General features: G+C 45.0%; 1 protein-coding gene across 14 annotated transcripts in view; it reads left to right on the top strand.

Moving 5' to 3' along the window:
* Positions 1 to 24818, top strand: part of PLEKHA5 (pleckstrin homology domain containing A5) — a 279402-nt gene that overhangs the window by 142561 nt on the left and 112023 nt on the right. For all 14 annotated transcript variants that reach the window (XM_061638463.1, XM_061638451.1, XM_061638457.1 and 11 more), the window contains 2 exons: positions 3427 to 3510; positions 5581 to 5701. In XM_061638463.1, coding sequence (XP_061494447.1) covers positions 3427 to 3510; positions 5581 to 5701 — 205 coding nt within the window. The remainder of the gene's footprint in view (positions 1 to 3426; positions 3511 to 5580; positions 5702 to 24818) is intronic.

The following is a 24818-nucleotide window of genomic DNA, read 5'->3' as shown; positions in this document are numbered from 1 at the left end:
CACTCGATCAAACCCCCTTGGCAAGCTTTAATAAGCCAAGAAGGGCAAAGGTTGAGAGAACACATTGCTGGCCACATTGTCACAAGCACCTTGTCCATGTCATCAGGCTGCATCAACCGAAACCGTTCCCAAGAAGTTGCAACAAACGTTGCACTGGACATCTCACTGGGGACTATAGCAGATCTGGATGGGGCATCAAGATTGCTACAGAGGCGAGCAACTTTACCCTCAAAGTGCCTTGCAGACAATTCACAGTGGGCCTCCAAAAGGTCTAAAACTCCATTTCTTGGAGTTGATTTCAACAGACCTCTGACAATACGGAAAAGCTCCACTGGACGGCTACTTGAGGATGCAATGGTGGCAGAGAAGTGGGCCTTCTTTGCTGCCCTCACCATCGCACAGTAGGCCTGGTTATGATGTTTTACTCGTGCCTGATCAGCTCACAGCATGTCTGTCGCCACTTGCGCTCTAGCTGTTGTCCAGCCTGTTTCATTGCCCATAACTCATTGGTGTACCAAGGTGCAGGCTGGGGTCCACAGTGCCGGAGAGGGTGCTCGGGGACAACCATGTGAAGAGCCTGACGTGCCTTGCTGTTCCACAGCATGACAAGGGCTTCAACAGGGTCACCTGCTCTATCTACTGGGAACTCCCCATGGGCATTCAGGAATCCTGTGGATTTCATTAGTCTCCCTTGAGCGGACCATCTTAATCTGTCCACCACCCCTGCAGGGGAGGATTGGAGCCGTAAGTCTAAACTTCACCAGGAAGTGGTCTGACCATAACAATGGGTGACAGCCCCCCACCATCTCCAGACCACCCCTTCCTTCATCTGAAGGAAAAACCAAGTTGAGGGTGTACCATGCCCTATGAATTGGGCCAGTGAGACAGCCCCATGGTCGTTATGGAGGCCATGAAGTCCCATGCCGGAACGCTAGAGGCAGCCTCAGCATGGACAGTGAAATCTCCCAGAACTATTGTTCTGGGCTCCTCTAATACCACAGCTGAGATGGCGTCCCCCAACTCAGTCAGAGAAGCTGCAGGGCAGCAGGGTGGATTGTACACCAGCAGCAACCCTAGTTTACTGTCTCCTTGGCCCAACACCAGGTAGAGTCCCTCACAGACAGCTGCTAGAGAGAGTGGTTTCCTGGTGACAGAGATGGAAGTTCTGTAGACCACAGCAACTCCTCCCCCCCCCCCGCAGCCTTTGCTGGTGTTGCACCAAGTATCCAGGTGGACAGAGCTGGGTCAGATCATCTCCTCCCAGATCACCCACCCAGGTCTCAGTAATGCACACCAAATCAGCACCTTCATCCACGATCAATTCATGGATGAGAGTGGTGTTATAGTATACCGATCAGTATATGAATCACACATTCAAAAGGCATCCATATTATTCTAGAACACTAATATAGTAGATAGCTTATATTCTTAAATAGAGAGAGAGAGACTATATACCTACTGATAGCTGAGGATTTTAAAGATTTTAATCGTAGAAATTGATTGATTTTTTTTTTATTTCCTAGATTTAGGAAAAAATGAAACATGCTCAGGTTACAGGTTACAGAAGCAGTAGGCAGATGTGAGAACTTTCACTAAATGTTGCCTCGCTGTGTAAGACATAGAAGTTCTAGCAAAGAGTCTGAATGTTCACCTCTTTTCATTTAGTACAGGTGGTATTTATCATGCTTCTTGCCAAGGATCAAAGCTTTTAATTTTGTACTGTAGGCTTTTGTGTGGAGCAGGAGTTATGATTAGAGCATGACTGTGTGAAATTGGAAAGTGATTAAGATCTAAAGAGTTTTAACAAAAGTACCAACCAGGGAATTGTTAGGATTATCTTGCGGAAGGTAAGACTCCAGAGGTTTTTGAAGGTGAGCAGCATATCAAATGTAGGTTTTTATTTTAATTACTAAGCCTGAACGGTATGGCAGAAAAGTTGGTAATATGCACTTTTAGTGTCATGAACTTCAGAAAATGTTTGGCAGTAGTTTTCAAGGGCTCGGCTGTCAGACTGAAATGGACTTTAAAATGGACACCAGCATAAGTGTCAAAAAGGAGGGTTTGTTGAGAGTACTTTTAATCAGTAAAACAAAAATGGGAACCAGTCTCCTAATTTTCCTAGTCTAAAAGTATTATATGTCCTTTGGCCTTATTTGCATGTCACACTGGGGCAAACTATGGTGCTCATACCACAGGGAGAAAATTGCAGCAATTGCTTATCGTTTGTTTGGAGTAAGATAAACAGTTACAAGCTGGGGTCTGAATGGTAGCACAGCAGGAGCTGGGGGAGGAGTGCAGCAGCCACAGTTTTCTTCCTGTGCACCAGCATACTTGCCATAGTTTGACAGTGTTACCTGTGAACCAAGCCATTGTCGGTAATCTTTTGTAATGTGGGCTGACAGTTATCTCCCTGTTCCTGGTGTGAGAGCTGAGAGAGAGTGGTACACAGTGAATTCATGGCTTTACTGATATTTGGCCCAGGGGCTTCAAGTTCATACACCTTCTTAACCTTTATGCTATGTCAGCGCTACCAGTGTTATCAGTGTTCCAGTGCCTGTCTGGTACAAACATTTTTCTTCTGCACTTTCACACACCACATATTTGTGTATATTTTCTCTCTCCCCCTAACTGAGAGCCAGTGTGGTGTAGTGGTTAAGGTGTTGGACTACGACCTGGAAGACCAGGGTTTGCCATGAAGCTCACTGGGTGACTTTGGGCCAGTCACTGCCTCTCAGCCTCAGAGGAAGGCAATGGTAAATCCCCTCTGAATACCGTTTACCATGAAAACCCTTATTCATAGGGTCGCCATAAATCAGAATCAACTTAAAGGCAGTGCATTTAATTTTTTCCTTTCTCTCTCCCTCTAAGTATGTATGTTTATAAACAGGAAGTGGTTTCTGCCCCACAGACACCTAAGGGATATATTCATGAGGAATATGATCAACTTGGTCATTGTGTGCCAAACCAGGATGTAAACTGAATTCTTATTCTCCTTTCAAGGTCCCCCTTTATTTCTCTAATAATATCTGTTTCTTTCAAGATCCCTCTTTTATATCTCATGTAGCCTAGAGTGTGGTCTCCCAAAAGTTGCATTGATAGCCATTGCGCACACACTGGTTATAGTCAACCATGGGTTAAAACATTAGTCTGCAGCCTTTAAAAAATAAAATTCCTACTCTATATCCAGAGAGGAAATGCTTTCCACAAATGTTCTATGCTAAGCTTTAAAGGATTGTCAAATGCTTGGGTTTAAAATATCCTGCCTCAAGAATCATTAGTTGCTGTTACTTTATCACTGTGTGAAGCTGCATGAATGCACTAATTAAGACCGTGATGAATTTGCCTGCCTGCTGTCTCTGAATTTTGCATTTGTGCATAGAAAAGAATTATGTGCTTATATATTTCCTCTGCTTTGTATTTCCACAGTCATAATGAACGAAAAGTGACTTGCAAGCATCCAGTCACGGGGCAGCCATCGCAAGATAACTGCATTTTTGTTGTGAATGAACAGTAAGTGATTGTTCAGTGAACACAGAATTTAACAGCTATTCACATTAGGGTCAATCTGCTGATCAATTGACCAGACAAATATTGTCAATTGACTGGCTGGTTGACCACATGTTGTCGATTAGAGTAAAACATTCCACGTAGCCAAGAATGCCCTTTTACATTACATAATGGTGTGACCTCTTAGCAAAAGCAGGAGTGAGGACTTCCTTGCTTCCCCTGTCTTTAGGAGTTGGTCCACAGAATGCATGTATGCATGCTAGAATATAATTTCACGATTTCATAACGGCTGAATAACATTTTTTCCTTGGCACAAGATCATTTTACATTTTTTCTATATCAGTGTTTTAAATTGTCTTCTTTAGTCAATCGATCATCCACAATTCACATATTTCTTAAGACCCTCCAACTACTGATGCAGTTGTTGAGTGTGTTCTAAACTTTTTTGATTCTTGAATTTTAGATCCAGTTTTTAGATCAAGCTAACATGTTTTTGTTAATCAACTATCACAACTTGTTGGCACAGTGGAGAAATTTTTAAAAACAAACAAGGTCTTGCTGAAACATTTACAATTTGAGCATCTTAAGTTTAAGACTACTTCAGTGTGCCTGTTATTTGTGGGCACAGGTATGTGTTGCACCATCCTATTTGCTTACAGAGCAGGGAAACCAGTTTTAGTGAGATAACCATGCTTCACCTAAACATACATAAATAAGACATTGCTTGTTATCTCCTGTTGCATTTGCTTCTCCCATCCTGCCCCCACCCGTTTGTTAAAGATGGGCTTTCATTGGTACCTAAAGTGAAGCCCAGCTGAGTGTAATCATGTTGTCATCTTCTTGCAATTAAAGCCATAAATTGCACAATTTTCCTAGAAATGACAGTCCATAATGGCTGCAAAACTTCAGGTCCAGTACAAAGTTCCTGAACCCCCAATGTAATCATGATACTAGTGGTCTCCTGGGTGTCAGAAAGTGATTAAAAAGAGTGTTCTGATTATTTCATTTTCCCCTTCCATCACATGATCATAATACTATTTCCCATTTCATCCTCTCTGCTCATTTTGTGGATGTTTCAATACACTTGCTATTTGCTCCAGTCCAACTTCTCAAGCTACAAGTTTTTTTCCTGACCATCCCACTCATGCATCAATATATGTTTCTTCTCCTGAAGCCTTGGGCTCCATCATGGTCACAGATCAGGTGCTGTCTTGATACTCTAGGTTTAATCCCTTAGTTTGCCTTATTCTGGCATTTCCTTGTTTAGCTTCTCAACCCTGCGCCTCCTAGATGCATTTGCTTTACTTAGATTTTCCTGCTAACCTTTTGACTTCCAGCATTGCCTTATTTGTCTGTGCTGATTTTGCTATCATTCGAGAAATTCAGATCTTTAAAGAGAGCAGAGTGGTTAACTTTATCTTTCAGTTGTGGTTCTAATAGCATTAATAACAAGCTTTTCTGCCAGGAGCAATACTGGAGGTTTAAATATTGGCCTCTGGAAGAATGCAGGAAGAATGGAAGTCTTGTCAGAGACTTGATTGCTCTAGGCATGTCTGATTTCATCCATTCCAAAGGCTTACAGCTATTAAGAATCAATCTGTAGCTTTCTTTTGCATATATTTCCTAAGCATCTGTATGCAGTTTGTGTTACTAAAGTAGTCATTCACTTTGCTAATATGCGAGAGTGTGCATATCAAATTTGTACACATTGCCATGCCCTTTCATTCTTGTTCACTACTGCAGGCATGAAAAGGTGGTGCTGAAAGTAGGAGAAAGAAAGGCAGGAGATTTTCTTTAAAAAAAGAAACTAAAAACCTGGCTGTACCACAGGAGCAATATTGTGCCTGTATGTAAATGAATTGACTGGATTGCAGTTGTGCTATTTTCTCTGTTGACAATCCACTTGATTGAATTTTACAAGATTGGGTTTTTTCTTTAAATACCTCGCAGTTAGTTGAGCCGCAACATCTGAGTGGTTTATTTCCTGGGAAATTGAACAAGTAGCACATATAGCCTTCTTAATAAGTCTGCATGCACTGTAGGTTATAGTATTGCTGCGTATTCTGCTTTCAGGACTGCAGCAACTATGTCATCAGAAGAAAAGAAAGACCGGCCAGTAAACATGATAAGTGAAGCTGCTCACTATAATTTGACATCGGATTATGCTGCACATCCAATGAGTCCTCTGGGCAGAGTAAGTTATTATATCCAACATACATTATTTATTACAAATTTATTCAGCTAGTTGGCGCTGAGACACAATTACATAGAAATGTTGAAACAACCATCTCATTTTAGAAATAAACAAAGCTTGTATGCCTGCTTTTAGGGCACTTAGCTTTGTGATTTTAATTGGAAATGTGTCTGAAAACGTTACTGAAGCATTCATTTTGTCACCCGAGTGGCCTCATAAATAGAATAATAGGGTTTCGAGGGACTTAAAGAACTTGTCCTCTGCTGCATTCACATTGCTCCTCCCAACTCATCACAGTTCAGCTGCATAAAACTGTTGCTCTTTAAGCAAAGAGCAGGGGTTAACTACGTGCCTGCCTTATTCACAAAAAATCTTAGAGACCTGATTCAAGATAAGGAGCTATGCCACATGCTCTAGGTAAAATGTTTTACGTATCTGTAAATGAAGAGGGTAGTTGCCCCAAACTGTTGAAGACCTGCTGGAACATATTTGCATGAAGAGCATAGTCGATTGCAGACTGAAAAATTGAGATATCTGTCTGCACTAAAATGTCCAGGCAAAGATAGTGGACAGTAGTGTGAGACTTCATGGACTATTTCTTTTAAGAATGGGATAAAGATGACATTTGGACTGAGAAGACCTAGATCAGGGGTCTCAGATACAAGACCTTGGGGAGAACTTAAGAAGTTCAATACAGCCTGAGGTACTTCTCTGCCGCTCATTACACAGTTCAGTTCATTTTGAAGATTACTAAATGGCAGTTTGGAGTGCTTATTTACAAATAGATCTATGGTTGAAATGGCTTCAGCTTGCCATCGCATTGCATGCTTGATTTAAGGTTGTAACGTTCCTTACACTTCAAAGGGGAAGCAGGGAGACAGCAGGAAGGGGACTTTGACAATGTTTCCTTTCTTCCCTTCCATTGCTTTGTTTTTCAATACGAGTTGTCCAGGCAGTGAAACATTTGTAAGGGTTAGAGGGCATCAGAAAGAAGAATTTGGCTAAATGATAATTTCATTTGACATGGAATTGGCATGCTTCTAAGTTCCTTGCCATACAGCAACTAAGGCTGCAGTCCTAGCTCTGCTTACCTGGAAATAAGCTCCATTGAACTCAATAGGACTGATTTCTGAGCAGGATTGCTCAGAATTGTGCTGTAGGATTGTGCTGTAAGCTTGTAACCAACCCTTAAATATGCACAACCGAGACTATCATATCCACTTTCTCTGTTTCCCCTTTTTTGAATTTTAGACTGTAAGGTCCTTAGGGCAGGAACCTGATGTTGGATATGTGTGTACGTGCGTATGTGCCTCACATGAATAGAAAAGCAAAACTGTGGTTATGGGGTTAATCCAGCCAGGGAGAGCACCAAGGACGTTGGCAGGCAGCTGTGCCCAGCAAGGCCAGTCTTATCTACAAAAGGCTGGAGAGAAACCGAAAGAAGCTCTGTGGGGGAAGAAGTTCTTGCTAGGTGTTGTAATCGTGAGGGGAAAGTCTTGTATGCTGTTTTTGCTACTTTAATGTCCACAGTGAAGGACTCTTAAAACAAGATCTCTGTCTGTGCTTGGAATTCTTGAACGTCTTGCTGTTCACCTGTAAAGAGCCGGACACGCAATTCCACACACACCAACAGGGTTATGGGCCCAGATCCGGCGCACTTTACAGCGCAGTGAAGACTGTTCTGATCCAAGTCAGAGCTCCGGAAGGCAGCTTGATTGTGCCTTGGAGAGGTGAGCGGAAATGGCAGTGAATATGTCTGCAGGCATGCCAATGGAACGTCTCACGGAGCCTACCTATGCCAGCTGGAAGCTACGGATGAGAGCATTTCTGATTAAAGAAGACTTGTTTGAAGTTATCGACACCACCCCACCGGCAGTGCCTCAGGCACCCTGGACGCGTAAGGATGAGAAGGCACAGGCTTTTATTACTTTGGCACTCTCTGACTCTCAATTGCTATATGTGAGAGACGAACCCACAGCAAAACGAATGTGGGATGTGTTACAAACTGTCCATGTACAACCAACAGCAGGGAGCAAACTTTGCTTGGCGAGGAAACTGTACCAGATGCGTCTAACTGAAGATAGCACCATGACCGAGCGTCTAACAGAGTTCAGACATTTGTTTGCAGAATTGGAGGACAGAGGAATTGAGCATAGCAATCTTCAAAGGGTGTCCATAGTTTTGGCTTCACTTGACGAAACCTGGAATAATCTCGTGATGTCAATGGAGGCTATGCCAGACGGAGGTCTGAATTTGGACTTTGTGGAGGAAAAACTGAACCAAGAATGGCAAAGAAGACAGGAGAAGAAAAGAACTGAGCTGAAGGAAGCTGTCAAAAGCAAGCAAAACTTCAAGGACCAGCAGGGGCTGAAATCCTGTTATTTTTGCGGAGCACGGGGTCATATACAAAGGAACTGTGCAGCCAGGCGGAAAAGCAGAGACTGTGGCTGGAAGCAGTCAAATGTGAACTTTGTAAGCAAAGAAAAGCCTCAAACCATCGGTACGCAATGGGTGTGTGACAGCGGTGCTTCCCATTGTCTTTTGAATGGCCTAAGCCTGTTTCACACGTCGAGAGCAGTAACAGGCTCTGTTTTGTTGGCTGACGGATCCAGGAGGGACGTTCTGGCACGAGGCACGGTGAAGTTAAGTAAGATTGGGATTCTGATGGACGTTTTGTATGTACCCCAGTTAGCTAGCAATATTCTATCTGTGAAAAAGTTAGTAGACATTGGTTATACTGTAATCTTTGACAAAGAGAAATGTATTGTGCAAAGAGGGGGCGAGGTCACCTGCAGGGGATTTATGACGAAGGAGCTGTTTCAAATGACCATGGGTGTGTTGCGTGTGAATAGCACTAATGACGTGAGGTTAATGGGGCATAACGGGAAAGACGGACAGGGCTGCAAGAATGCTGCTGTCAATAGCCCACTGTCGGTATTTACAGCCCGGATGGAGGTGCCTCACATGGCACGTGAGGAGCCATCCTCAATCAGTGAAATCAGGCTAATGCCTGAGGTAGAGCAGCACAAATGGCAGCAGGCCATGCAAGAGGAGCTGCAGGCTATGGCGAATAATGGCACATGGACCCTGAGTAAACTCCCTATAGGGAAAAAGGCTATAGGGTGCAGGTGGGTTTTCAAGAGGAAACGGTCCAGGGCAGGAGAGGTACAGAGATACAGAGCTAGACTGGTAGCTAAAGGCTTCACTCAACATCAAGGCACAGACTACAACGCGGTGTTTGCACCTGTGGTCCGATATGAGTCTGTGAGAGTGTTGTTGAAGCTGGCAGCAATGCAGGGTTTGCATATAAATCACTATGATATCAGCACGGCCTTCTTCCATGGTGACTTAAAGGAAGAGATTTATATGGAGCAACCCCCAGGTTTTATAGCCGAACAGGGGTTGGTCTGCAAGCTGAATAAATCACTGTATGGCTTGAGACAGAGCGCCCGGTGCTGGAACATGAAACTCGATAGTGTGCTGCGGGACATGGGCTTCAGGAGGTACACGGCTGACACATGTGTATGTGAAAGTGACAGGAACTAGGTACACATACTGTGCTGTTTACGTGGATGACATCCTCTACTTTTATAATGATGAACAGGAGGAAAAAGACTTCCATACCCACTTGAGCAAGCAGGTGGACACCAAAAGCTTGGGTCCGGTGGCACAGTACTTAGGTACAGACATAGAGCGCACCACTGATGGCTGTATAATACTTAAGCAGGAGGGGAAAATCACATGTCTCTTGGAGGAGTGTAACATGCTGGAATGTAATATGGTGCGAACACCCATGACAGTAACATTCCAACAGGATGTCACTGATACACCTTGTGCTGACCCCGCCTTGTACAGAAGTGTGCTGGGGAAGTTACAGTATCTGGCTAAGGTGTCACGGCCAGATATCTGTAACGCGGTCAGCATACTGAGTAGGCGAGTTGCGCAGCCTTCAGAGGCCGATTGGCAAGGCATAAAAAGAGTGTTGCGTTACTTGCAAGGCACAGAAACGAAGGGTCTCGTGCTCTCTGCACATTCGCAAGGTGGTTTAGAATGCTATGTAGATGCAGATCACGCAGGTGATATGTCCAGCCGGAAATCAACCACGGGCATAGTGGTGGTGTTGAATGGATCAGTGGTCGACTGGAGCAGCAGAAAACAGGCGATAGTCGCCACATCCAGTTCAGAGGCCGAATATGTCGGCCTGTCGAATGCCTGTAACGAGCTCCAATGGTATGACCTGCTCCTGCAGGAACTAAACATACAGGTGCCACTGCCCATCCCTGTGCATGAAGATAATCAAACGTGCATCAGTATGGCAACCTCAGAGGCCCACACAACAAAGACCAAACACATTAGCGTCAGATACCACCACGTGAGGGATCATGTGCAGAAGGAGTTTATTGCCCTAACGTATTGCAACACAAAAGACATGCTGGCGGACATGATGACCAAGCCATTGTGCCAAGAGAAGTTCAGCGAACTGGTCGAAAAGCTTGGAGTGGCTGCAACCTGAGTAAAACCTAAATTCAGTGAATAAATAAAGCTCTAAGGGATCAATGTTGCAAGTTGAATGTAATCTGTACTGTAAAAATGCAATGTAATGATAAGTTGTAGAAATGCATTATAAAACCTATATGTTTTGATTATATACATGTGAGACACAGGTGGGGGCTGTTGGATATGTGTGTACGTGAGTATGTGCCTCACATGAATAGAAAAGCAAAACTGTAGTTATGGGGTTAATCCAGCCAGGGAGAGCACCAAGGACGTTGGTAGGCAGCTGTGCCCAGCGAGGCCAGTCTTATCTACAAAAGGCTGGAGAGAAACCGAAAGAAGCTCTGTGGGGGAAGAAGTTCTTGCTAGGTGTTGTAATCGTGAGGGAAAAGTCTTGTATGCTGTTTTTGCTACTTTAATGTCCACAGTAAAGGACTCTTAAAACAAGATCTCTGTCTGTGCTTGGAATTCTTGAACGTCTTGCTGTTCACCTGTAAAGAGCCGGACACGCAATTCCACACACACCAACACCTGACCCCTTTAGTGTGTAAAGCACCATGCATGCTGATGGAGTTATAATTTTTTTTTTATATATGGCGGTGATCTGACCACTCCTGAAAAAGCCCACCCTGGACCAAATGGTTTGTGACAACTGTCGACCGGTTGCAAATACCCCCTTTTTAGGGAAGGTGACTGAGATGGTTGTGGCGCAGCAGTTGCAGGTACTCTTGGATGAAACAGATTCTCTTGACCCATTCCAGTCTGGGTTCAGGCCTGGTTATGGGACTGAATCGGCCTTGGTCGCCCTGATGGATGACCTTTATCGGGAGAAGGACGGGGAGTGCGAACCTGTTATTCTTACTTGATCTCTCAGTGCCTTTTGATACCATTGACCATGGTATCCTTCTGGGCCGACTTGGTGAGATGGGTATTAGAGGCACTGTTTTACAGTGGTTCCGATCCTATTTCCAGGGTAGTTTCCAGAGAATAGCATTGGGTGATTATTTTTTGGCAGTTGTGCTGTGGGTACCATCTTGTCCCCCATGCTGTTTAACATCTATATGAAGCCCATGGGAGCAGTCATCAGGAGATGTGAGGTGAGGTATCAGCAGTATGCTGACGATACCCAGCTCTATTTCTCTGTAACATCTGAACCGGGACAGGCCGTGCAAGCCCTTGACCGCTGCCTGGACTAGGTGGTGGGCTGGATGAGGGCCAATAAACTGAACCTGAATTCTAGCAAGATGGAGGCACTGTGGGTTGGTGGTTCCCGAGTTTGGATAATTGGCCAGTTGCCTGCTTTGGATAGGGTTGTACTCCCTCTGAAAGAGCAGGTCCGTAGTCTGAGGGTGCTCCTGGATCCATCTTTGTTGCTAGAGGCCCAGGTGACCTCCGTGGCTAGGAGTGCCTTTTACCAGCTTCGGCAGGTAAGACATCTGCGGCCGTTTCTGGACTGGGATAGCCTGACCACTGTTGTCCACGCACTGGTAACCTCCCGGTTGGATTACTGTAATGAGATCTATGTGGGGCTGCCCTTGAGGTTGGTCTGGAAGGTGCAACTGGTGCAAAATGTGGCGGTGAGACTGCTCACTGGGGCAGGGTATCGCCAACATGTCACCCTGCTGCTGCAGGAATTGCACTGACTGCCCATCTGTTACCGGGCCAAGTTCAAGGTTTTAGTTTTGGTCTACAAAGCTCCATACAGCTTGGGACCAAGATACCTGAAAGACCGTCTTACCCCTTATATACCTAGTTGATCACAGCGCTCTGCAGGTACCATCTTATCAGGAGGTCTGATCCGCACAACATAGGAAACGGACCTTTAGTGTGATGGCACCTACTCTGTGGAATTCCCTCCCCTTAAATATTAAGCAGGCGTCGTCTTTTCGGCGCCTTTTGAAGACTTTCTTCTTTCAACAAGCCTTTTAAGTTGAGACCTATCCCAGTCTGCGTCTGTTGTGGAATTGCTTTTTAATATGTTTTTTTAAAAAACAATATGTTTTCCATAGGAGGTGGGCCATCACCGTGGGAAATAGTTCCACCTATCGTGCGAAGGCAAGAATGTTTTTGAAGTCAAGACTATGGACGTCATGCCCCTCCCACTCTCCAGTTCATTCTTGCCTTCGTACGAACAAGATTGGAATTTCACGTAGCATTTAGCTAAGTCTCGTATTTGTTTGTCTATTTCTCTTTAAAGCCTTTTTTCCGTTTTTTGTGTCTAGCCTACTGAGGATCCCCTCAGAGACCACAACTGCGGCTCTCTTCCCCCTTTCCTCAGAGCTATTTAATTTCTTTTATTTCCTTGACTGGGGGCTCCCTCTGAGACCGCGGCTGCGGCTCTCTTTGTTTTGACAGTTTCAAGCCCCCTCCCCCCACCCGGCTCTGTCGTATCCGTAGCCAGGGGGCTCCCTCAGTGACCGCGGCTGCAGTTCTCTTTTTGATCGCTTTTGATCGCTTGTGAGGGAAGGGGAATCCCCCTCCCTCCCCCCCTGATCGTTGCCGCGGCTGCGGCTGCGGCTGATCCGATCTCAGCGGGAGCTTGCAGCTGCGGCTCCCGCCGTTACTCATTTACCTCAGATCGCCCTCGCTACGTGGCTTAAATCCCACTGCGAAGGGCTTTACAGACCGCGACGGCGGCTCTCTCTGCGGCGGCTGCCGTTTTTTCCTCTACCTGCTTCTTCCAGAGTTTTTTCCAGAGCCGCTACTGCGGCTTTCGGCGAGTCCGTGCTGGGCAGCCCTTCCCCCAGTTCACTTCCGACGGCCGCCATTGCTCCTTCTCCCTCAGCCCCCTTTTGATTGTTTTTTCCCGCCCCTTTTTCTGGGCGCCATTTTTTGAAATTCAAAATTCCCGCCTTTTTTGTTACCATTTATTAAGCATCGGATACCTCCCCTGCAGGCTATCTATCTGTATGTTTGTGTATATGTGCTGCTGACAAACTTACACAAGGCTGATTTACACACATTTTTACTGTGGCTGTAATCCTTGTGGCTGAATTATATTATCAAGGCTGGAGCTCCAATCCTAGTGGGCTGGATTGTATTATCAAGGCTGGAGCTTTAATCCTAGTGGCTGGATTACATTATCAAGGCTGGAGCTTTAATCCTAGTGGCTGGATTACATTATCAAGGCTGGAACTTTAATATCAGTGGCTGACTTGTATTAAATCTGATTTACATTGTATATCCTGCCCCCTCTGGGGCCGTGAACAAGCCAAAAACCCAGCCTACAGCACTAATCTGAGTGTGCCAACTCTAAAACAGCCTATATTATATTAACGCTGATACCTCAGTGCATTCTGCCCCCTCTGTGGCAGTGCATTTTGCCATCTGCCAGTGTATCCTACCCCCTCCGTGGTAGTACGCTGTGCCAGTTCGGGTCTTTACATCCTGCCCCCTCCGTGGCAGTGTACTGCACCCAGGTTTATATAAGATGGCAGAACAGCCAGGCATGTCACCATCAACACACATGGTGCCAGATCAGCCAGACATGCCACAATCAGCCAAGCCACAACATCCTAACACGTCTAAGACCAGACATGCCAAAGCACTGGCTAAGACAAAACATCTTTCCAGCCATAGTAAACCAAAGCGCCCTCGTTATGTCTCTGTGCCAACCAACGCCACAGCACAGACACACATAAGTGACATTTTCCATTCTCCTACTACTGCCTCTGACGAGGAAGAGTTTGTTGGCTTTCCCGCTCACTGTTCGCCTAACGAACCTACCTCTGGTTTACCGCCTCAAACTTCTGTTCCATTAGTTCACCAGGCACATACATCTCCCACATCTGGTCTGCAGCTGTCTCCTGATTTCCTCTCCCAACTCCAAGCCATGCTGGCTTTTTTCACACGAATGCAGTCACTACCACAAGCTCCTGCCATACCCCCACTCAACATGGACCAACGTGCGTTCCATGAAGCTCATCCTTCCTGTTCACCAGATCCCTTTGACGTAGCCAGAGGCAGATGTACGGATGAAGCCTCGTATGCGGAGGAGTCAACTTTCACTGACCATGTTGAAGGAGACGACTGGAGCGACTATTCAGATCATGAGGAGGATACTTCATACCCTTGGTCTCCAGACTGCGCCTTCAATTTCGTCCGCCCCAGCTATCAAAGGGGCCAAGGTCCTCAAATCCCCTGCACCTACTGAACACTACATCCCGGTGCCGGACCCAATTGCCAAATTAGCCTCCGAAGAATGGGCTCATCCACTCAAAGCCCGACGCTTCAAGAACCTGGCTGACAGATTGTACGCCCTAGCCCCAGACTTTGCCACCAAGTTAGATGTCCCTGGCATAGATGAACCAATCGCTCGTCTCGTTTCAAGATCTCTTTTGCCCAGGGAAGGGGAATCCCACCTAAAAGATACTACTGAGCGACGAATAGACTTCGCCCTCCGCAAGAATCATGAGGCCACTGCCTTAGCCATGCGTGCCTCCGCTTCAGCCTCCATATTCTCCAGAGCCTCTATGATGTGGATGGATGACCTTCTAGAGGATGCTAACCCTGATCCTGTCGCCTTCAGAAGAGCACTATCAAAATTACGTAAGACAGCAGCTTTTGTGGCCGATGCCACTTTGGATGCCACTCAATTAGGGGCACGAGCCATGACGACTCAAATAGTCGCTCGTCGCACCCTCTGGCTTCGCCACTGGCAAGCTGATTCGGCGGCCAGACTGAACCTGTCCAAGGCTCCTTACTCCGGATCTCTACTCTTCGGCGAGGAAGCTCTAAAGGCAGTTCTGGTTGATCCAAAAGACGCCCAAAAACCGGTTCTGGCCACAGTCAAGAACATCGACCACAGGCCCTTCAGGCGATTTCCCTCCTTTCGTTCTAACCAGTCCTTTCGAGGAACGCGGCCAGGAGGACGAGGCCGCGACTTCAGACCCTATGACTCCAACGCATTCAGGGGCTCCTGGAACCGACGCTTCCAGGGCAGAGGTCAGTACCAAGGGCGCAGGGGCAACTCATCGTCCTCATATAGGGGAGGCCCTCGCCTACACAAGTAGTCTTAACGCCCTCCCCATAGGTGGCAGATTACTTAATTTTGGAGATCGATGGCTGCGCCTTACTACGGTCTCCTGGATCAGGGACCTTTTCACTTACGGCTATACCATAGAGTTCTGGGCAACCCCATCAGACAGATTCCATCCGTCTCCTTGCCCAAGGGCACCAGCCAGGCACAACATCATGCAGACAGCTATACATCACCTCTTGGACATAGCGGCAATAGAGCCAGTTCCCACAACTGAGAGGTCGGAAGGGGTGTACTCCCTCCTATTTGCTGTGCCAAAACGAGATTTATCTTGGAGGGCGGTATTGGACCTCAAGTTTGTCAACCGTTTTGTAACATACCGCAGGTTCAAAATGGAATCTCTCCATTCCATTACCGAGAGTCTGCAAGAAGGAGACTTCCTGGCTTCTATCGACCTTAAGGAAGCGTATCTCCATGTGCCCATTTGCATAGCCCACAGAAAGTTTCTTCGGTTTGCCTTGGCCACCAACATTTTCAATATAGAGCGATGCCATTTGGCCTCTCCTCTGCTCCAAGAGTATTTACCAAGGTGCTACTCATCCTAGTGGCTTACCTTCGGACCCAAGGGGTTCATATCTACCCATATTTGGATGATCTGCTGATACGGTCCAAGTCTGAAGAGCTGGCTCATCATCATTTAATGATCACCCTCAATGTTTTGCAGACCTACGGCTGGCTTGTCAACTTCGACAAAAGCTATCTCCAACCAACCCAACGCCTACTACACCTTGGGGCAATGTTGGACACGCTGCAGGCAATGGTCTTCCTGGCTCCAGATTGCATCACTGCCATCACAAGCATCGCAAGGTCCCTGATGCAACAAACATCCGCAGACGTCATGCTTCTCGCCAGAGCGCTCGGGATGTTTATCTCCACAATCCACATTGTGCCCTGGGCTCGAGCCCACACTCGGCCCCTTCAGTGGACTCTGTTGCCTTTTCAAAAAGACATTGCCAGCTCCAACCATCGCAAAGTTCGTTTGAGCCCCGCTCTGCGCCTCTCCTTCCGCTGGTGGACCAAGGTTCAACATCTCTCCAAGGGCACGTCGTTCAGAGAACCCCGCAGAACCGTCGTGACCACAGACGCCAGCCTCATAGGTTGGGGAGCCCACTGCAACTCCCAGTACATTCAGGGGGTTTGGCCCAACGCAGAGCAATCTCGAAGCATCAACTGGCTGGAACTAAAGGCTGTCCACTTGGCTCTATGTCATTTTCAGTCTCTGTTCCCTTTGCATCATGTGCTCATTCGAACAGACAACACGTGTGTAAAATCACATTTGAACAGACGGGGGCACCAGGTCTCGTCCTCTGCAGGACTTAGCCTCCCTCATCTTTGTCTGGGCAGAACAACATCTACAATCCCTGAAAGCAGAGCACCTCAGAGGGATTTGGAATGTGACAGCAGACTGGCTCAGCAGACAACAGGTCTTCCCGGGAGAATGGAAACTTCATCCAGCCATTTTCCATCGTCTCCAGTGTCGGTTCGGCGCCCTCTCAGTCGACCTGTTTGCTTCCAGTCACAATTGCCAGCTTCCAAGGTACCTTGCCCGATACCTGGACTCAACAGCAGAAGCAGTGGATGCTCTGACAACACCGTGGCCAGACGGTCTATTGTACGCCTTTCCTCCCATACCATTGTTAGCCAAAACCTTGAGGAAGGCGCGAACCGAAAGGGCACAGCTGGTTCTGATAGCACCATTTTGGCCACGCCGTCCGTGGTTCTCAGATCTTCTGGCAATGTCAATGATGGATCCTTGGGCACTTCCAGTAACGCCAGACCTCCTATCCCAGGGTCCAGTACTGCACCAGGACCCTACTTGGCTCAATCTAACAGCGTGGTGTTTGAACGGAGACACTTGAGGTCAGCTGGACTGTCTGACGCTGTGATTGATATTATTTTGGCCTCGAGAAGACCATCTACCACTCGCATTTATCAACATACCTGGGTGGCTTTCTCCAAGTGGTGTCAGTCCCACCACCACGATCCATCCCAGGCCAATGTGCACCAGGTGCTCCAATTTCTCCATAGTGGCTTTATGATGGGACTTCGACCCAACACTCTACGTCGACATGCGTCTACTCTGTCATCCATTCTCTCAGTGTCCTCTCCTGGAGATCATATTTCCTCACATCCGTTCATCAAACGTTTTTTGAGGGGAGTCGCCCTACGCTCTCTGGCTGTTGTCCATCGGTTCCCCTCATGGAGTTTGCCAAAAGTTCTGCAGGCTTTGCAACGCCCTCTGTTTGAACCCATCAGGACTGTGCCCCTACGTATACTGTCCTTCAAGGTCCTGTTTCTGATCGCAATCACATCGGCCAGACGCGTTTCTGAGTTGGGCGCATTGTCTTCTGCTAGACACCTCTGCGTCTTCCATAAGGACTCTGTTGTGCTGAAGACTGACCCTTCCTTTCGTCCCAAGGTCGATTCAGTTTTTCATTGCAACCAGGACATTGTTTTGCCTTCCTTTTGCCCGAATCCTACCCATCCTCTCGAGAAGGCTTGGCATTCGTTGGATGTCCGGAGGGCTCTCAAGACCTACCTGTCTAGGACCCAAGAGATTCGACGAACGGAGTCTCTGTTTGTACCCTTTCATCCAAGGTCTATGGGGCATAAAGTATCCAATCCTACCTTATCCCGTTGGTTAAGGGCATGCATTACTTTAGCATATGAGTCCCTGAAGCTGTCAGTTCCAGCTAGTATAACGGCTCATTCTACCAGGTCAGCTGCCACCTCGGCTGCTTTTGCCACTAATGCTCCTGTTGCCGATATTTGTAGGGCTGCAGTCTGGTCTTCCCCACACTCGTTCATAAGGCATTATAAAATTGATCGTTATGCCTCTGCTGATGCATCTTTTGGCAGACGAGTGTTGCAACAGGTTCTTAATGAGGATTAACATGTGGGTGGTCCCTCCCTATATGGGTTGCTTTGGTACATCCCACAGTGATGGCCCACCTCCTATGGAAAATGTACCATTGGTCTCACCTGAAAGGTGATTTTCATAGGAGTGGGCCATCACGACCCTCCCAGTTGGAGGATGACTAGACATTTTATCAATGGGTTACATGTTATTGTTACGCTATTATATTTAAATGTAAGAGTGAAGTCAAGACTTTTAGTTCTGTTATGTTATGTAGTTATGTTAGAGTCATGTTGTTATGCATGTGACTATTATGTTATTTTCCTGGCGGGCCTGTTGGCCTTGTTCTTGTATTTTTAGATATCTCTTTTTAGACTCGCTACGAATGAACTGGAGAGTGGGAGGGGCATGACGTCCCTAGTCTTGACTTCAAAAACATTCTTGCCTTCGCACGATAGGTGGAACTATTTCCCACGGTGATGGCCCACTCCTGTGAAAATCACCTTTCAGGTGAGACCAATGGTACATTTTTTAACCCTTTTTAAAGTTGTTTTGATGTATTTTAGGGTATGTTTTTATGATGTTTTGATGTGTTTTTAGTGCTTCTGTTTGCCGCCCTGGGCTCCTGCTGGGAGGAAGGGCGGGATATAAATCAAATAATAAATAAATAAATAAATAAAATATATGCAGCTCCAGGTCACCTATTGTATGTGAAATTCAGTTCCCTAACTCATTTGGATTTTATACCTACTGCCGTGCAGGACTTCTCTATGTCCAAACTTTAACTTTGGCATCTGGGCAGTCTCTGTCTTTGGCAGCTTCTTCCCTCATATTGCAATCTGATGAGATAAATTGGCTGAAAGTATCCGCATGAGAATGACTGATACTTTTATTGAGCTCACAGAAAGGCACTTGTGCTGCTGAACCACTCAACACATGAACCTTTTCTGAGTTAGATTAGTATATTAATTGTTCCCATATGATAGTTTCACACAAATGAGTGCCTCACAGAAGTATCCCTGTGTATTAAACTGCGACATGCGGTCAAGCTCCATTTCCTTATCTGCTTCTGTAAATAGCCAGAGCCTGTGTGGCTGCCTGCTTTTATATCATATTTCCAGTTGCTGCTGGTGGTATTACAGAATGGAGGGAGATGGAGGATCGCTATTTCTCCTCTGAGGTCATTAATGTGTGTCGAGTTCACTGCTATCCTGTAGTAGTATTTTGCTTTGGAAAGTTCTGCAAGTCTCTGGGGCCGCATCTGATTGATTAGACAGGTTTAGTTCATTTGAAGCTGTTTGGGTTGTGTGGAGAGAGAGAGAGAGAGAGAGAGTTTAGAAAATTCAGTTTTCTGGTTAGGAAGTGGGTCTCAGTATTGTTCCTAACTCTTGCAGAGAAAAATGTGTGCCATCAGTATTTTTTAAATCTCCCATGTGTGCCTCATGAAACTCCATAACGCTGTATTCTTCCTATGACTGCCCATCAAAATAAGTTACTACACTGTTTTTCTTTAATTCTGAATTTAGCAAAATAGTAAAGCAAAATAAATTATAGCTGTTCTTCAGTGGTTGAGGTTAAAAAGACACTTGAGTTATGCAGAGCTGCTATCCAAACAGGTTTAACAATCTTGCTCACACACCACCACCACCCTGCCATGGCAAATAGTTGGACAGGGCTCTGGTGAGCAAAATGAGCCTGAGGCTTTCTGTACTAGAGTAGAGAGCTGCAGAGGGGAAAGGTTGATCTCCCGCAAGCTAGACTCTTCTGGGCAGTTGGAACTCCAGCCACTTAACAGGCAAGGGAAAGAACACCAGCACACCTCTGCTGCCCCTCCATCGCCTCTGAGCTGGAAGGAGACAGCAGGGGTCTTTTGGTTTGTGATAGACCTTGTACTGCTATTCAAAGATGCAGTTTGAGATCAGGGACGAAACCCCATTAGTTGGGGCAAGGGCAAGCCTTACTGGCCACAAAATTGGGTGACCACCAAATCCATCCAAAGGTGTGTCAGCCCCTGCTTAGAAAGTTTAGCTGGCAATGAGAATCATGCTGACAGACTAGAATATTGTCAATGTTTAAGCCCAGGCACTATCAATATAGTGATAGTGAGGTTTGGTCAGATAGATAGAAATGTAAGGCATCAAAGCCAGGGGACGTGCATTTGTGGCTCTTAAGGATGTAAGCTCAAAACTAAGCTAAAACAAAACATAAAGAACAATATACAATTAGGGTGGAGAGGCAGAGCTCAAAGATAAATAAGAATTAATGTAAAGCAAGGCTTGTGACAGAGGTGGTGGCTTGCCTGTCTAATAAATTCTCCATTTTCTTATGTAGGTACCAAATAAGGCAGGTCTAGATGTCAGAGAAGAGGCCCAGTTGAGTTCCTGCAAATGCTGCATAGTTGAGGTTCCCAGCAGTCTCAAGAAAGGCTTGGCCTTCTGATTCATAGTCTGGCCTTCTGATTCTTGACAATAAGCTCTGGCTCAGCTCTAAACTTTTCATTTCCTTTTGAAAAAGACCTGCATGGATGCTCACCGAAACCTTACACCCTTGCATTTATTCACTTATACTACTAGAGTTAGACTAATTAGTGTTCACCTTACCTACTTTGAGTGTTTGGACCCATAACAGCAACAACATACTGTCAAGTAGGTCAAGCATAAAATGCAACCTCTATCTAAACTGCAAACAAGTGGGAATAGTTTTTCATTAGTTCATCAGCATCTAAATCTCATTCTGTTGATGAGAGATGGCAACAATAGTAATTAAACAAAAAATAAAGGGGGGCATTCTATAATATATAGTCTTATTGTATTGGCTGTATTAACCTCCCTGCTGTATTATTCAGCATGACTTACGGAGGTGGTATCCAGGGAAATTATTATGACCACTATACCAAAATGTGTTCATATGAAACACAGCAAGACAAAGAGATGTGATTTGCAATCTCTGGAAAAACAGAGAAAAAAGACCAGATCTTTAGATACTGAGAGTTACATTTTGTAGACTGTATCTTCAATGCCCTAATTCATACATTTTCAGCCGCGGAGGTGGAGGTGTGGAGCAATCCTCTCCCCCTGAATATCATGGACTCTCTTCATGTGATATTCTTTCACTTTGGAGGCTGTCTATGCGTTGCAGAGGGCCTGTGCTGTTTCAGAGCTACTCCAGGTTAAATATGTAAACTGATGTGATGACTAATACCTTTCTAGGAAGCATGGCCTGGATATTTTTGCTTGCCAATCTCTGCCCCCTTCCTAAACAGCTATGTTGTAAAGGGTCTCTGAATGGATCCCACCAACAAGATTGCCCTCTCCCTCTTAGCCTCACTTAAGCCAAGCACCCAGGGTTGGACAATCCCCACAACAGCATTCATACAGGAATTCGTCTTTGTCAAGCCATTATCCAAGACTGCTCCCAAAGCTACCCAGTTGACATGCAATGCTTCTATCACCTGATCATCTCCTGAGATACCTGATATTCCTCTAAGTACACCATCTATGTGATTTCCCCACCTTTTATTGCTGATATGTCTTCTAAATTGTAAAGAACTTCCTTCAGTGAGGTGCATAATAAGGGGAAGCTACATCTCACGCTGAGCACAGGTGGAAAGTATACAGTGCCTTTATTAGACCATTTGTACAGCTAGATGGAGCCTGATTACCACTTGCTTCTGCTTACTTAAGGAGAGGCTGTGTGTGATTGGCTAGAAGTGGTGTCTGGATACAAAGATTATCCTCCGGTGATTGGCTTTTCCAGTGCAGAGATACCAGCCTAGTGAGCAGTTATTTTTTATTTCAGCAGAACAAAACCAAGAAGAAAATACCCAAAGGTTCTATAGAAGACTAGTTTTATTCTCAAAAATGACCTGATGTGTTTCAAACTTGACAGGTCTTAAAAATATTTTCCTTTTTTCAGCTCTATCAAAGAGGCATCTTTCTTTTCTTTCTTCATTGTCCATCAACTTTAGAGTAGTGCCTGACATACTCCCTATAGAAAGATGATGAAGTAAATGCAAGGTGGTGGTGGGGGAGAAAAATCCTCTTCGTTGGTAGAGTTAAAGAAAGGGTAAATAAGTTTTAAAACAGCTGTAAAGCTCACAGTGGATGGAGCCATTAAAAAAACACTAGCCTTCTGCAGCATATTGTCTTCTTTTTTTGTCGCAGATTGGTGAAGCTCTCTTTGTTCAGTACACTGAACTATTACATATGCTACTTGCCCGTAAAGAGTACCAGGATATAATGGATAGAATTTGTAGGTCAGAAATCTAGGAGAAGAGAACCTTGTGCAGGGAAGTCCTGGGCATGCTTTGTGAAACTTGTTGTCACGTTTCCTATACCATAACAAAAGTTTTTATTTCTCCCAGATTTCATTGCAAGCTTTGCTTTAACTCCATATGTTGAGTGTCCACCCACTCCTGATATACCAAGGGCTAAAATAAAAGGAACATTGGGGAATATGGTGAAAAATGAGAGCATGTCTTCAGAAATTGTTGGCAGACTGGGGGTGTTTATTTTTTTAAGTATTGCTACTGGTTTCATATAACCTCCAATGAGAAGATGTTAAGCTATGGAAAAATCTTCATCTGCAACCGCATAATTGTTTGCAGATTCAGAAACCCTTCACTATGTTTGTTCATGTTTCAGAAAGCCATCTTCTGAGAAAAGTTCAGATTTTGCTGGCATTAAATTTAGCACATGAAGGAAGACTTCAGAACGTCAAGTCTTCTTAAAATACCAAGTACTGTAGTTGCATTTTGAACTATAAAACCTAATATTGTGCAAATCCAGAATCTGTAAGACACTAGTTAGGAAACAACGCCTGTACTGTTTCACACTTTTCAAATGCACGTGGCTGTTGTATATTGAGTCAGGTGTGTGTTGTAGGATTTATTTGATACTGCAAAGGATTTGAGTCCCTTGAATGGTTCTGTGAGCTCAAAGCAAATTTACAGTGTACTGATTTATATACTGTAATGCATATTTACAGTCATATGCATGACTGTAAAGATTCACTTCTGAGTTCCATGTTGTTCCTTGTACAAAAGTGAGCAAGTTTATATTCTGTCTCTAGTAGATATTTGATTGTCATGTTCTATTTATTATTTGTTCCTTAATTCTTCACAACCTCTGTAGTATCTGGTAGATAAGAAAGACAGAGCCACTGCTGTTGTACACTTTCCTTGCTTCATGAGCAGGCTTGTTCAATCGCATCACTTTAACTTTAAGATAAGACATTGATCACTAATCAGCTCTCTAATGGACTGTATGTCACAGAAATATCTGCAACAGTTATAAAAATTAATGGAGCTTGATTGTACAGAACTGAATAATGTTTTCCAGTGGAGTTATGAGAAGACAAGGTATAAAGAACTGACAAAGTGGGTCAAATGATGGCATTTAATTCATGTCAGGGTATTAACAGGTTCTGGAATTTGCAACAAAATTGTCAAGCTCAGTCTTTAGTGGTTTTGCTGAATTTTTAACCTGTACTGCTAACCTTTCTGGAAGATGATCACTTTTGCAGGTCATAGCATTCATCTGAGAATGTTTTTAAAGTTGTAACTTTATAGAACTCTTAGATTTATTTCTCCTTCTTTGGACCTATTTCCTTCTGTTGCAGCTCAAATAGTACCCAGGAAGAAAAAAATAGTAAAGTAGACCTCAGACTCCCTCCTTCCTGCCCACTTCTCTCACTCCAAAGACACATGAATAATTAAATGGGAGATACTGCAGTCATTTGAACCCATTAAGGTTTCACTTTTCACAGTCTGAGAAGGAACTTTAAAGCAGTGGGGAAAGGAGTGAGCCCAAAGTCCATGCCCAGGGATAATCCTGGAGAAGGGGGAAATATCTGAATGGGACCTATTGTGACTAAAGTGAGCTTTGTTCAGTTGCTTTGGTTTCACATGGAACTAATACAGCTTTTAACCACTCCCTCTCAAAAAATGCTTATTTCATGCTTTTGAAAGTAAGTTATCGTGGTTAAAGTGTGCTTTTAAGCTTCTCATTTTAGATTGCCTCTGATGCACAGTGCCAGTTAAAATGGGCTCCCCCCCTTCCCTGCTTTGAATTGCCCTCATGAATGTTTTTGAAACGTTATTAAAATATTGCGTTCTTGCCAATGGATCATACTTTCCCGACACTCCCTGGATGGTGCTTTCACTAGCAAACATCTAATGAAAGATACATTCATTCTGTCAGTTGCGAATCTGACAGTGCATGATGTACACCATTCTTTGCTACTCAAGGGCAACATGAGGGAGATTGAACATAACTTCATATGTCTTTCCTAAGTGTGGGTTGCTTGATTTGTTACCTTGGATGATACTACTGCATCCCAGCTCACTTTTGCTCCTTTAATCAATCTCACAGACCTGCAAACAGTGGTCACCAAGAGCATACCAGAGTGAAACAGACATAACCCCTTATTTTGGTTATGGCCTTCTGGTGTTTGTGGTATTCTGACTGGGCAGAAGGGGATTTAGCAGACAATTTTCCTCATGTTAGATAGATTCCCAGTTTGGCAAGAGTTGGGCAAAAGGCTTCTGAAAGAGGGTGACATAAGCACCACCATCTTGAATTCATAACATATGTAGAGAGAGGTGTTGTAGCTACTCAGAAAAATCCAAGAATACAGCAGCAATGGAGCTTGTCTGTCATATTTATCTGACAGAGAAAGAATTGCAACCGTCAAGTTGAGACTTAAACCTCATAGTGATTTTAACCTGT

Source organism: Rhineura floridana, chromosome 8 (genome assembly GCF_030035675.1).
Source record: "Rhineura floridana isolate rRhiFlo1 chromosome 8, rRhiFlo1.hap2, whole genome shotgun sequence".
Lineage (NCBI taxonomy): Eukaryota > Metazoa > Chordata > Lepidosauria > Squamata > Rhineuridae > Rhineura > Rhineura floridana.
This window is presented reverse-complemented; position numbering and strand designations above follow the sequence as displayed.